The following is a 13387-nucleotide window of genomic DNA, read 5'->3' on the forward strand; positions in this document are numbered from 1 at the left end:
CAGAGAGAGAGAGAGAGAGAGGGAGACACAAAATCTGAAGCTGGCTCCAGGCTGTCAGCACAGAGCCTGATGTGGGGCTTGAACTCATGGACCACGAGATCATGACCTGAGCTGAAGTCAGATGCTTAACGACTGAGCCACCCAGGTGCCCTGATTGTGAAAGTACTTTTAAACTATAATATGCAGACAAAGGATAATAGCTACAATTGTAATACTTCCTCTACTGCCCTCCTGCCTGTCTCCAAAAAGAAAGCTATAGTGCTCTTCACTTAATCCAATTATAAGCCTCGAATTAATAAGGCTTTAATCTGATCTTTCTAGATTTATAGAAACAGGGATCTGCTATTGCCTACTCAAAGTCACCGTCATGTTCTCTGCAGCTGTTTCTTCAGAGGTCAATTTAAAAGTTAATGCAAATGAGGGGCTCCTGTGTGGCTCAGTTTGTTGAGCATCCGACTTCAGCTCAGGTCATGATCTCCTGGTTCATGGGTTTGAGCCCCACATTGGGCTCTGTGCTGACAGCTTGGAGCTGGGAGCCTGCTTTGGATTCTGTGTCTCCCACTCTCTCTTCCCTTCCCCCGCACTTTTTTCTCTCTCTCTCTCAAAAATAAATAAACAGTAAAAAAAAAGTTAATTCAAATGAAACATCTAAGTGACAAAAAATATAAAAGTATTCAAAAACTGAAAGAGGCATCAAGAGGACACAGGAGACAATTTACAGGAGCCTCCACTGACAATATATGCAACAATGTGAGCATCACAATGAACAATGATGGGATAGATTACAACACTTTGAATTAAAAAAGTGAGGGCACCTGAGTGGCTCAGTTGGTTGGGTGTTTGACTCTTGATTTTAACTCTGATCATGATCTCATGGTCTTGAGACTGAGCCCCATGTCAGGCTCCATGTTGGGCATGGAGCCTGCTTAAGGTCTTCTCTCTCCCCCCCCCCCCCCCTTTCTCTCTCTGTCTCAAAAAAAAAAAAGAGGGGCGCCTGGGTGGCGCAGTCGGTTAAGCGTCCGACTTCAGCCAGGTCACGATCTCGCGGTCCGTGAGTTCGAGCCCCGCGTCAGGCTCTGGGCTGATGGCTCGGAGCCTGGAGCCTGTTTCCGATTCTGTGTCTCCCTCTCTCTCTGCCCCTCCCCCGTTCATGCTCTGTCTCTCTCTGTCCCAAAAATAAATAAAAAACGTTGAAAAAAAAAAAAAAAAAAAAAAAAAAAAAAAAAAGAAAGAAACAAAAGAAACAACAAAAAAAAAAAAAACAAGAATCTATAAGCCCATACTAATAAAACAATTTTTTAAAAAAATTTAAAAAATGGGTGCTAGGAGAAGGAAAAGCTTTTCCTTACAGAAGAATACCAAATAACAAATACAGAATTAATGATAGGAAGTTATCAACAAGGTAGATTTAGTCAAGAATTAGAAACGGATGGAAGGTAGATCAGTGAGTGAAATGTTAGGGGATAGGATATTTATGCCATCTACAGGTACCTCTGTACAAGTTATTTGTTACTTATAGAGGGACAAAAAATACTGATTAGTAGAGAAATCTGGCAGACACTGCCTTCCCAAAGTGACCAAACTTAGCATCTTGAGTAGTGGGACAACCCAATATCATGTGTCACCTCATGTGATGCACTTAGAAGGACACATTCTAGGTAGTGTTCCTGCCAAAAATATTTAACCTAAATCTAATTATGAGGCATCAGTCAAGCACATCAAATCGAGCAATATTTAGAGAAATGACTAAACCTAGGTTCTTCTAATTCATCAATATCAAGGAAAACAAAACAAAAAAGGCTAGTTTTTTCTCCTAAAGAGACATGACAGCTAAATACAATGAGTGAACATTAATTGGATCTTGGATCCTTAAAAACATAACAGAAAGAAAAAGAAAGAAAGAAGGGAGGGAGGGAAGGAAGGAGGGAGGGAGGGAAGGAAGAAGGGAAGGAAGGAAAGAGAAAGAAAGAAAGAAAGAAAGAAAGAAAGAAAGAAAGAAAGAAAGAAAGAAAGAAAGAAAGAAAGGAAGGAAGGGAGAGAAAGAAAGAAACTGGGTTTATCCTTTACGGACCTTATTGGTACAACTGGGGATATTTGAATGTTAGATAACCCACCATATTATTATTAAATTGCCTATGTGATAATTGTTTTTAATTTATTAAACTTTTTTTAATGTTTATTTATTATTTTTGAGAGAGAGAGAGAGAGAGAGAGAGAGAGAGAGAGACAGAATCCAAAAGGGAGAAAGAGAAAGAGAAAGAGGGAGACACAGAATCCAAAGCAGGCTCCAGGCTCTGAGCCATCAGCACAAAGCTCGATGTGGGGCTCAAACTCACCAACTGTGAGATCATGACCCAAGCTGAAGTCAGATGCTTAACCGACTGAGCCACCCAGGCACCCCATTTTTCATTTATTTAGAAACATGGCTTCTTGGGGCGCCTGGGTGACTCAGTCGGTTAAAAGTGTTCGACTTCGGCTCAGGTCATGATCTCATGGTCCATGGCTTGAGCCCCACATCGTGCTCTGTGCTGACGGCTCGGAGCCTGGACCCTGCTTCAGATTCTGTGTCTCCCTCTCTCTCTGCCCCTCCCCTGCTTGTGCGCTCTCTCTCTCTCTCTCTCTCTCTCTATCAAAAATAAGTAAACATTTAAAAAATTAAAAAAAAAAAGAAACATGGCTTCTTTGTTAGAAACATGCTGGAGATTCAGAGATAAATTATTCTGATGCCTACAACTTACTTTCAAATGGTTTTCTAAAAAGTGTGGGTATGTATGTGTCATTTCATATGCACGCACAGCATTCTTTCTTGCAACGAATATATTTATGCTCTCTTCCTCTTGCAACTTTTCTGTGGATTTGAAATTTTTCAAAATCAGAAGTTGGCAAAAAAGTATTAAAACTATTAGTAATTACTTCACTAGTCATCTCAGTATTCCACAATGTCAATCCCTATACCAGATTAAGAATTATCAGGACACTGTTAGCCAGCCAGACCTCACTGGTATCTTTACTGCTATCTTTCACAGGTAAAGTCGCCTTGACCCCAAATCTTAGGAAAATAAAACCTATATCTCAGCTGCATTAAAGGAAACTTACATAGGTCTGTGTCAATGGTTTTCATGTCTAGAGGTGGCCACTGAATCTGACACATGGGTAGCAGCTTATCTTCTACATCAATGCCAGAGACTTTAGTAACTTTGAGAACGTTAACTTCTGCCTTGTCAACCTTGGGCTTTAAGTTACAGTGAGATGACCCAAAGTGAGGGAATAAAATCTGGATCATTTTACTTTGAGTCCACATCTAATTGTATTGATGAGCTAAGGCTTTCTGTTCAGTTTCATTGATTAATGCCACCGGTCAGCTAACATGTATGGAATGAAAGTCAGCCAGTTGACTGCCATGTGCCTACATACATAATCAAGTCCTAATAAGTGATCCATTGCAGTAGGCAATGAAAGGTACATGACATGCACTCTGAAGATGTCACAAAGGTTCTAGTTTATAGGCCTTTTAACCAATATATGTAAAATCTTTGTAGTAATTGTGCTATATCAGTCTGAGAACCTCAAGAAATTTTTCTTAGTTGTAAGTTTTCAGATTGTAAGTTATTTTTAAAAATACGTCTTTTAGGGGCACCTGGGTGGTTCAGTTAAGTGTCCGACTTTGGCTCAGATCGTGATCTCACGGTTTGTGGGTTTCAGCCCCGCATCAGGCTCTGTGTTGACAGCTCAGAGCCTGCAGCCTGCTTCGGATTCTCTGCCTCTCTCTCTCTCTCTCTCTCTCTCTCTCTCTCTCAAAATAAATAAATGAACATTTAAAAAAACTATTCTCTCCCTCTTCTCCTGGTCCTCCCCAGCTCACACACATGCCTGCTCTCTAAATAAATAAATAAAACTACATTTATAATATTCCCCAAATCAAGTGTGAGAATAGATTCATAAACATTCTTGTACTTGCCAGCTTATGCATGCCATGCTTTAAAGCTAGCAAATGCAGGGACTACGTTTTTTGGTACCTTAGTGGAAGGAAAGTACAGATACTTCTTTAAGAAGCTACAATATCGTTTCCGGATTAAAAAAGAAATCTTGGTGATCACATTAAGTTTGGAGAATAAATACATGTTATTAATAAGAACAGCTAGAGTTCTATTTTAAAATCTATTAACAATGTAAAACGCATTTTAAAAATGTATTTATTCCGCTTGAGCTCCCTGGACTCACGGTTCAAATCATTTGCAGGTTATCTCCAAGTACCATAAAAAGAGGTATAAAAAGGTTTTAGCTGTATTGTGTCTTTGTCTATTCAGCCTTTCCCCTTGTTGTCAGGTGTCAGAAATGGTGCTACAGCCTCTGGGCGTACTTCTTTCAGAGATGGTGCAAGCAGGCATTCTAGGGATTTGCCCAAAGGTGAATTTTAATGAGATCTGCCTACTTCTTCCTTGCTTGCCAAGTAGGAGGACACAGAGGGCTGTCCATGCCTGGAAATGCATTCTGCATGTATGCTAATTAGATCCGCGCCCTGGAGAGTAGCCAGCTATTGGCCGTTAAAGGAAATAAAATGATAGGTCCCAGAAATAAGTCATTTCAAAGCTGATTTCTAGAGGCATCTTCTAACATGGGCATGGAAGGCAAGCTCTGTGTCACTGGGGAGCCATCGCCGTCCCTAGGTCACTTGAAGACGGGAAAGTGAGGAGGTGAGCAGGGGCTCTCCCTGGAATTCATTGCCCACACACCAGTGTGTCCCCAGACCTGGGGTGGTGTGTCTATTTTTATTTTTAGCATGAAATCAAAATTTACTTTGATATTCGGTAAAAAACAAACAAACAAACAAACAAACAAACAACAATACAGATGATAAATTGGGTCTTTCTTGGCTTCTAGGGAATTCCACTCCTCTTCTTCCAGGGTTTCTGGGCCATTCTTGTGTTCTTCACCTGGCCCCCTTTCTCTACCAGCCAGATGTGATCAGATGTTTTCTGTAATTGGCTTTGACCCAGTTCTCCTCTCTTGAAAAGTCTCCCTTGGTAATCTTACCCACTTCTATGGCTTCATTAATGGGAAAAAATTATTAGAATGTCTGTGAAGTAGAAAAAAAGAAAGACTAGATGATACATGTCAACCAAGGAAAAGAAAGAGAAACAGAAAAAGAACAAAGGACTTTATCTGGGGATCGCAGAATTGCAATTCAGGGAGCACAGATTCTGGAGTAACCAGAAAAGCATCGTGGTCACGTGGGAAAAGCAAGAGGTTTATATGAGAAAGAAGGAGGGGTTAATCACATAATTTAGGTAAAGAAGAGAAGTGAAAACAAAACAAAAGGACCTGCTAATCTGATGCTGACCAGTTGAGCTGCTTCTGATTATTCACTTATTGATGATTTTATTGGTGCTATCAAATGACACTATCCCTTCCATGTATGAATCAACCTCACTGTCCTCCTATGATCCAAACGCCAGTTGCACTGTTGAAATTCTATGAGCAGCTGCTAGTTGAAGAGTTCATTAGTTGGAAAGGAAAATGGGACTTCAAAGTGGAGTCTCTTACATGCAGAAATTTTATAGAATTCGACATCATCATCAGGCTGAGGAATGCTTCGTACTCCACAGTGTAGCGCTCTGATGAACCCTTCCTTGAATAATGTTTTTTAATTTTTTTAAGTTTATTTATTTATTTTGAGAAAGCACGGGAGGGCCAGAGAGAGAGGGAGAGAGAGAGAATCCCCCAAGCAGGCTCTGCACTGTCAAAATGGAGCCTGATGCAGGGCTCGAACCCAGGAACTGTTTGTGACCTGAGCTGATACCAAGAGTCAGACGCTTAACTGACCGAGCCACTCAGATGCCCCTTGAATAATGTTTTTAAATGCAGAAATTAAAACACATAGGATTGCAACCAGTAATGTTGAAATAAAGTTGTCAAAATATTTTTTTAATTTGTGAAATAAAAATGTATATTGTGCACTACTGATGCGTGAAATAACAACCACCAGAATTACAAAGTAGGGATGAGTATTTGAGCTGTTTGTTGTAACTGTACCATGGTATGAAAATTCTCGGTGACAGAGTCATGGGTTCTTCTAATATTCCTGGTGGGGTATTGTCTGTCTTCATAACTGAAGGGAATGTTGAACTTCAGTTAGAGATTCGGGAAAGTAAAGATCCAGTTCATAGAGTCCCATGAATTCTATCCATGTATCCAAGGTTAAGAATACCTAGTCTAGAGATTTCTAGATGAGATTGGGTATCCTCATTTGTATGCCTTCCAGAAAGCCACAGGGCACACCATGAGGGAAGGGATGGTGCAGAGCCAACCAACTACAGTTGGGTTGTCACTCCACATCCCTCACCCTGTCCATTTGGTTTATCTGGGCTTCTAGAGTCTCCTCTTTAATACCTCAGTGTGTCTGTTATATTGAAGTGAAATTGAAGCCAGTCCCTTCTCTTTTGTAGAGGCTATTGTGTTTCAGTTTTGTTTTTTGGAGGGACTGTCTCTCATTTGATTTCTAAATATCATCTGTAGTTATAGAGGAGACTGAAATTGCTGATTATCTGGGGCCATTTCCTCATGCTATTAACACAGACAGTTGGGCTTTAAATGTGGATAGGGTTAAAACATCCAACTTCAACCTCAGCCAAAGATTTTGAGATAGATTTAAAAAAACAAATCCCCTTTCCACCTTTTTGACCTGGTCTCACCTCGGCTTCCCAAACACTGCGTCCTTCTGGACCTCTCTTGCCTTCCCACCTCTTTGTTGGTCCCTTCTGAATCTTCATATCTGTTTCACACTCTACCAACCAGAGAAGTGTAGGCATTCCCCCCATGTTAGGCTTTGAGCTAGTTTTCTCTTCATTTCTTCCTCTTGATAATCTCTCCTGATCCTTGGTCTACCTCCTTTCCCATGTTCCTTGTCAATTTCAATGGACCCCGTCCCCTTCCATCTTTCCAGTTGTTCCAATTTCAGTGAAACTCAGCAGATATTGTTTGGATACTTCCTGTGCCCTAAGCAGTATGTTAGGCACTGTGGCTACAAAACTGAACCAGGGGAGCATGTCCCTGCCTTCAAGCACCCTACATTCTATCAGAGGAAGTCAGCCTTGAACAAGTAATTTTAGGAGCAGGATAGGACAGAGGGGAAGTAACAGGTCATGCAGGGGCTGGTGATAAGGGAGATCTAGCCTAGTTTGGGGGGGATAGGGAAGTCTATCAGAAGAACTAATGTTGAAATTAGGACCTTAAAGGTTAATTGAGAGATAATAGTGTAGGAATGAGGATTGGGAAGATGCACACGAAATGCCAAAGTCTGGAGAAAATAGAGGAAAGGAGATAATGATGTCTAGTGTGGCTTTGGTGTAAAAGCCACAGAAGGCCTTTGCGTTGAGTGAGGCTACAGAGAGGCAGGCCCAGACTGGTGAACACTCGCCAACCATGTCAGGGGGTTGCGGGGAGACATCATCCTAAGGACACTGGGGAAGCCCATGGGAGGCTTTCATCAGGCAGCAGAGTGCTTAAGTTTACGTTTTTAAATGATTAACCCAGCTGCAGTGTGGAACATAGTTTGGAGGGGCAAGAATCCGTGTAAGGAGACCACGGGAGATGGTTAAGAGACAATGTGGCGGTCCTGCAGGGAAATCTGTCATCCTTGACTCCTGCCTGTTTCTCTTTCACCTTCTCCTCAAGGCAATCAAACACTAAATCTTTTCAGACTTGGTTTCTAAAACCTCCACTGACTGCATGCTTCTCTTCATTCCCACTGATCAAATTCCAGACTTCCTCTTTTCTTTCCACTGACTTGCCATCTCTGGGTCTCCTTTTTCACCTTCCAGTGGCATACAGTGTGCCTGAGGGTGAGCCCCGAATGAACTTGGCTGCTCCCAGATGCACCAAAATGAAGCCCAAGCTCTCCTCTTCCTGGCTCACAGCCACCGTGTGGTCCCTGCAGGCGCTGCCCGCCCTCTCCACCGGGCATGCTCCTGTGTCTGAGGCAAGGACACTGTTTGACAGGCTCCTCTCTCTACCTGGAACACCTGTCTCTTCCAGCTCACCCATAAAATCCCACCTTGGAAGACTCATTTCCAGTCCTACTCCTCCACTTCCAGATGCCGCCAGCCTCCAACCAGAATTAATTTTTCCTTCCTGCCGTGTGCCAATGGGACTTCAGATGATGCATTATCTATCTAATTAAACTTCTCACTCTTGTTTCACCATTTCGTAGCGGTCTACTTCCTGCTTGAATTATTAGGTAGGAGATAGGCTCTCTCTCTCTAGATTGTAAATTTCAGAGGACTAGGGAGATTTGTCACAGTCAGTTCCGAGTCTCCTGTCCTGTGCTTATCAGGCCTCAACAAACGTTAAATTTGATTGCGGATGGCGGCAGGCTGATGAGATCCCCGAACTGTGGATGTCTCTGGGTCACATACCCACATCCGTTCTGGCTGTGATAATCATCGAACGCACAAGAACATTTTACTAAGAGTATTGCTTTTATTTCTAAAACGGCTGAATGGAACAAGTGTCATTAAGAGAAGCAGCTAACCATTCTAGTGAGAAATGCTGGATTCCATGTTGAAAGCTGAAATTCATTCCATAGGTATTTCTTGAGCTCTAATTATGTATCCAGCACTGGGGATGCATAGCCGTAAATGAGACAGATCTCTGCTCGGGAAGCACTTATAGGTATTTTCATGAATATGAAGTTTTCCATCAAGAGTTGACAGGTCTTAAACTGGGAAAAAAAGAGTTCATTCCTTTATTAAAACATGATGTGTCAGAAGCGAAACCACACAGTCTCAACCACAGCACCAAGCAGAGCCAGGCACAGCGAATGTGTTGTCCATATACAAGGAAGTATAAAAAGAAAAAACACATTTATTAGGACACCTTTGTTGTATTTTATTTAAGGTTTGGTTATTGCTACTATGGAATATATTCCGTATCTCCAACTTTAATAAAACCCTGCAATAGGCAGGTTTAAGAATTTCTTTATATCCTTTAGCTGGGAAGAATCAGTAGAGATGTTAAGCAATAATAATAGTATTTCTTATTTTTATTTTCTAATAGTAATAAAACTCACAATATTTCAGTTTCTAAATTAGTTCTATATATGCCAAACATTGTACTAGAAACTGGAAACATGCAAAACTTAATTTACAGCCTACAGTAGCTCACAGAAGTACTCTTATATTTCAGAATTGCATTACTGTTGGAAAAATAGGAATATATTACTAGAGGAAGATGCTTGTGTAGGAAGCTCTGAATTTTTCTTTCAAGGCTAGTTTGAAGCTGGACATTAGAGACATATACCATGATTTTCTGAAATACAAGCAAAAACTGGGGGGAAACGGAGCCTAAGCTCTCAGAACTGGGAAGGTTAGCATAGGGGAAATGTAAGAGGCCTTTGGTGGAAAATATGAATGATGAGGAACATATATATTTGAAAAGAGTAAAAGAGTATGTTCCATATGTCTGTGTATGTATGTATAAAGATCTGTGGCTCCAAATTTGACTGGATTTTGTTTGTTTGTTTTTCAAAATCTTTTCTAAGAATTGCCCTGGTGGAAAATATTCCTGAAGGCCTTAACTATTCAGAAAATGCACCATTTCACTTATCACTTTTCCAAGGCTGGATGAATTTACTCAACATGGCCAAAAAGTCTGTTGACATAGTGTCTTCCCATTGGGATCTCAACCACAGTCATCCATCAGCATGTCAGGTAAGCCGCACCCTCTATGTGTGTGATGATTTTACTTATGTGCATTTTACACGCCTTAGTATTCTTGCCTTCACTTCTCAGGTTCAAGGTCTTTTCTTTAGTACATGGACATCATTACATTTATATGTCTGTGCCATTGTTAATCATCTGTCCCTCAGCTCCTACTAGAATGCCAGACTTTCAAGGGCAAACTCATGTTTCGTCTTTGCCTACGATAGGCTGTCTATACAGTTTTGCTGATTTGGACCACTTCAGGGGGTGCCATTCACATCATGGTCTCTGTTGACAGCACACCCAGAATTCTGCTGTGCACAACCTGCATGCCTGTGGTGTTAACTCCGTGCCTGCCTGCCAAGGCATTTATTTGGTTAATCGGTGTCATAATTCGCCTTAAGGACCCAGAGCCAACTTTTTTTTTTAATAGTGGAATCAAACTTCCCAGTGTAGTTTTATATTCTTGGCTCTTATATTATTATTATATTAGTTTTATATTATTGGGCAAGGATGAAATCAGTTTTGTTGCTGTGTATAATGTGTGTTGGCATTTTAGCCTATAATCACTACCTCATTGGTGCTTGGAAATCTTTTATTCAATTGTACTATTATATTATTGTTTTTTAAGTTTATTTATTTTTGAGAGACAGAGAGAGAGGTTGAGAGAGAGACTCCCAAGCAGGCTCTCCATAGTCAGTGCAGAGCCTGACGTGAGGCTCGAACTCACGAACCGCGAGATCATGACCTGAGCTGAAATCAAGTAGGATGCTTAACCGACTGAGCCGCCCAGACACCCCTCAATTATACTATTTTAAAGTTACAGGATATCAGATAATAGGTAAAAACAAGCAAAACCCACAAAGGCGTGCTAAAGAAGAACTGAGTAAATTTCTTGATTGTGTTCCACACTTTTCTACCTCTCCTGTTTACACAGGTGTGTCAGGGATTTGTTGCTGCATATATCATTCCAAAACTTAATGATATCACAAACAACACTCACTTAATTCTTCATGATTCTTGGCAGTATTTAGCAGAAAGAACTCGTCTCTAATTCACATAGTGTCGGTTGGGATGACTTGACTGGGACTGGAGGATCCAAGAGGATTTTATTCACATTCCCAGTCTCTTACCTAGGAGCGATTGGAATGTCTGGGGGTCACCTGGGCCCCTCTCTGTATGTCTCTCATCACACAGTAAACTAACCTGAACTTTTTACGGGGTGTTTATATCCTAAAAGGCCCAAAGCAGAAAGTATGAGGCCTTTTAAGACACGGGCTCTGGGATCCAAGCTGCTTCCACCCAATTCTGTTGGTCAAAGCAAGTCACGATCCAGGGTGAGAGTTAGGGCATCTAACCAGGAATGAGGAAGATTATTGACAGGCTTCCTTGGAAATTATACACCACAGTCCACTCCGGCCAGAGCAATCCATATCTCTTCCACATACAAAATGCACTCCTCACCACCCACCCCCAAACATTCGTCCCTTTACAATGAGAGATTGGGGGATGAAGGAAGATGGCAGGGGCTTGAACGGGATCAGGGAAGTAGAAGTTTCTAAAAAGTGGGGGAGGGGGTTGGTCCATAGGAAAATCATCTGGGTTTGCAAAACTGGTGCTTGTCAAAATTGGGCTCCTACCCTCCCACACAGAGACTGGGAGACAGGGACCCTCCCATCAGGTGTCGGCAGAACAAACAGTGCATTCTTTTGACAATGTCGAGCTTTCTCAAGCAGGCACTTTAAGAGGGCCAGGGTCATCCTGGGATTGTGGCCTTGAGGTGTTAGGAACTGTTAGCATTTTGTTCAAGCCTTTTAATGAGCAAGGACGTGGGGGGATGTCGGGGGGCAGGGGGGTACTGATGAAATCATCTTGCTGAAAGCCTGCAGTTTTTGTAAGACAAGTTTGAGCCTGGTGGAGAAGAGGCCCCAAAGAAGGCCGGCTAGACTTTGGTCAAGGAGAGAATACTTGTTCGTTGCGTGACTTCAGAGTGAATTAAGGTGGGCATTGTGGATGTGGAAAGATCACGCCTGGAAGCTTCATTCCATTCACTCCAACAGCTGGCCTGCTGGCAACAATAGAAATTTTCAATTTGCTGCCAGTAACCTGGCTGTTATTGAACTCACACAGTGCCCTTTAGGATGATATCCAGTTAGAACCAATATCTTTGGGTAGAGGCATAGAGCTCCTGCCAAAGAGATGCCTCTTTGTGCCTCTTGGAACACCAACAACACCAGGCACCCTGCAGATTAAAACCATTCAGTTTTCTGCAGTGTTGAGTGTCATTTCCTTGCGTCTTCACCGGGAAAGCTCTACACGTACAGACATGAAGGATAGAGGGGCTTTGCTTGCTGTGCAGATTAAATGGGTGCAAGCAGGCTGTGAGAGCGATCTAGTGAACAGCTGTCCCACCCCTGCCTGTTCTTGGCCAGGAGACATGTCCTGTGGGGAGTGGGGATCCGTAGGAAAGAATGAGGTTCACAGCACCATCTGGAGGGCTCCTTCCTCAGCAAGGCAGTGAATGTCCTCTTCCGCTGGTCCAGGGCACTGGACCAAGTGGCCAAGTGATGATGCTGAGAAATGCCATGCATTCATTCCCCATTGGTTGGACACCAGGTGAGGAGATGGGCAAAATAGGTGAAGAGGAATAAGAAGTACAGACTTGCAGTTATATATTCTATGTGTATATATATATTATATGTGTATATATATGTGTATATAATATTATATATTATATATTATATGTGTATATATATAATTTATTTATTTTGAGAGAGACTGTGCAAGTAGGGGGAGGGCAGGGAGAGGAAGAGGAAGAGAATCCCAAGCAGGCTCCATGCTGCCAGTACAGAGCCTCATGTGAGGCTTGAACCCACGAAGCCTTGAGATCATGACCCAAGCTGGAACCAGAGTTGGATGCTTAACCCACTGAGCCACCCAAGCTCCCACAGACTTGCAGGTAGAAAATAAGTAAGTCATGAAGATATAAAGTATAGCATAGGAAATGTAGTCAATAATATTATAATAACGGTGTATAGTGACAGATGCTACTATTTTTGTCATGGGGAGCATTTCATAATGGAGAGAAGTGTTGAATCACCATGTTGTGCACCTGAAACTACTAGAATATCATAGTTGCCCTAGAATATTACATGTCAACTATACTTTAATTAAAAAAAAAAAAAAAAAAAAACAAGTGGAAGAACCACCACCACAACAAAAATAGGGGATACAAACTAGAAAGTCCACCTTGCCTACCTCTGGCCAACAGAAGTGCTAGCATTTTATGTGGGCACCACACTTCCCTAGAACCTACAAGCCACACCAGGAAACATGAGTCTACAAACAGGTTTGCGTGCTGGCAACTCAACCCAGGCATCAGCCTGGAGACAAAAAGTATAAATGAAAGGGGAAGTTCCTAGATTTATAACGTATTTTCAAGGTATTTATGTCTTCAAAGTGATCGCATTTGACCCCGTTGGGAGTCAAAGGAGGGAAGCAAGCAGTCAAATATGACTGAGGTCTCCGGTGTGCAGGCCCTGTTGAGGGCGTATGGGATACACCAGCGGACAAACTCAAGATCCCTTCCTTGGAGTTGACATGCTAGCAGAGTTGAATCTATTGCACTAAGATGAATACGGAAATCATAAAAGAAACAAATCCATAAAAAAGAGAGAGCGAGCCTATGG

The 13387-nt window shown here is 41.9% G+C and overlaps 1 protein-coding gene across 1 annotated transcript in view; it reads left to right on the plus strand.

The window, feature by feature from the left end:
* PLD5 (phospholipase D family member 5) overlaps window positions 1-13387 on the plus strand; it is a 336282-nt gene that overhangs the window by 147227 nt on the left and 175668 nt on the right. Inside the window, exon 3 of the mRNA XM_042925274.1 lies at window positions 9539-9707. Within this exon, the coding sequence (XP_042781208.1) occupies window positions 9539-9707 (169 nt within the window). The remainder of the gene's footprint in view (window positions 1-9538; window positions 9708-13387) is intronic.

The sequence above is a fragment of the Panthera leo genome, chromosome F3 (genome assembly GCF_018350215.1).
Source record: "Panthera leo isolate Ple1 chromosome F3, P.leo_Ple1_pat1.1, whole genome shotgun sequence".
Taxonomy (NCBI): Eukaryota; Metazoa; Chordata; class Mammalia; order Carnivora; family Felidae; genus Panthera; species Panthera leo.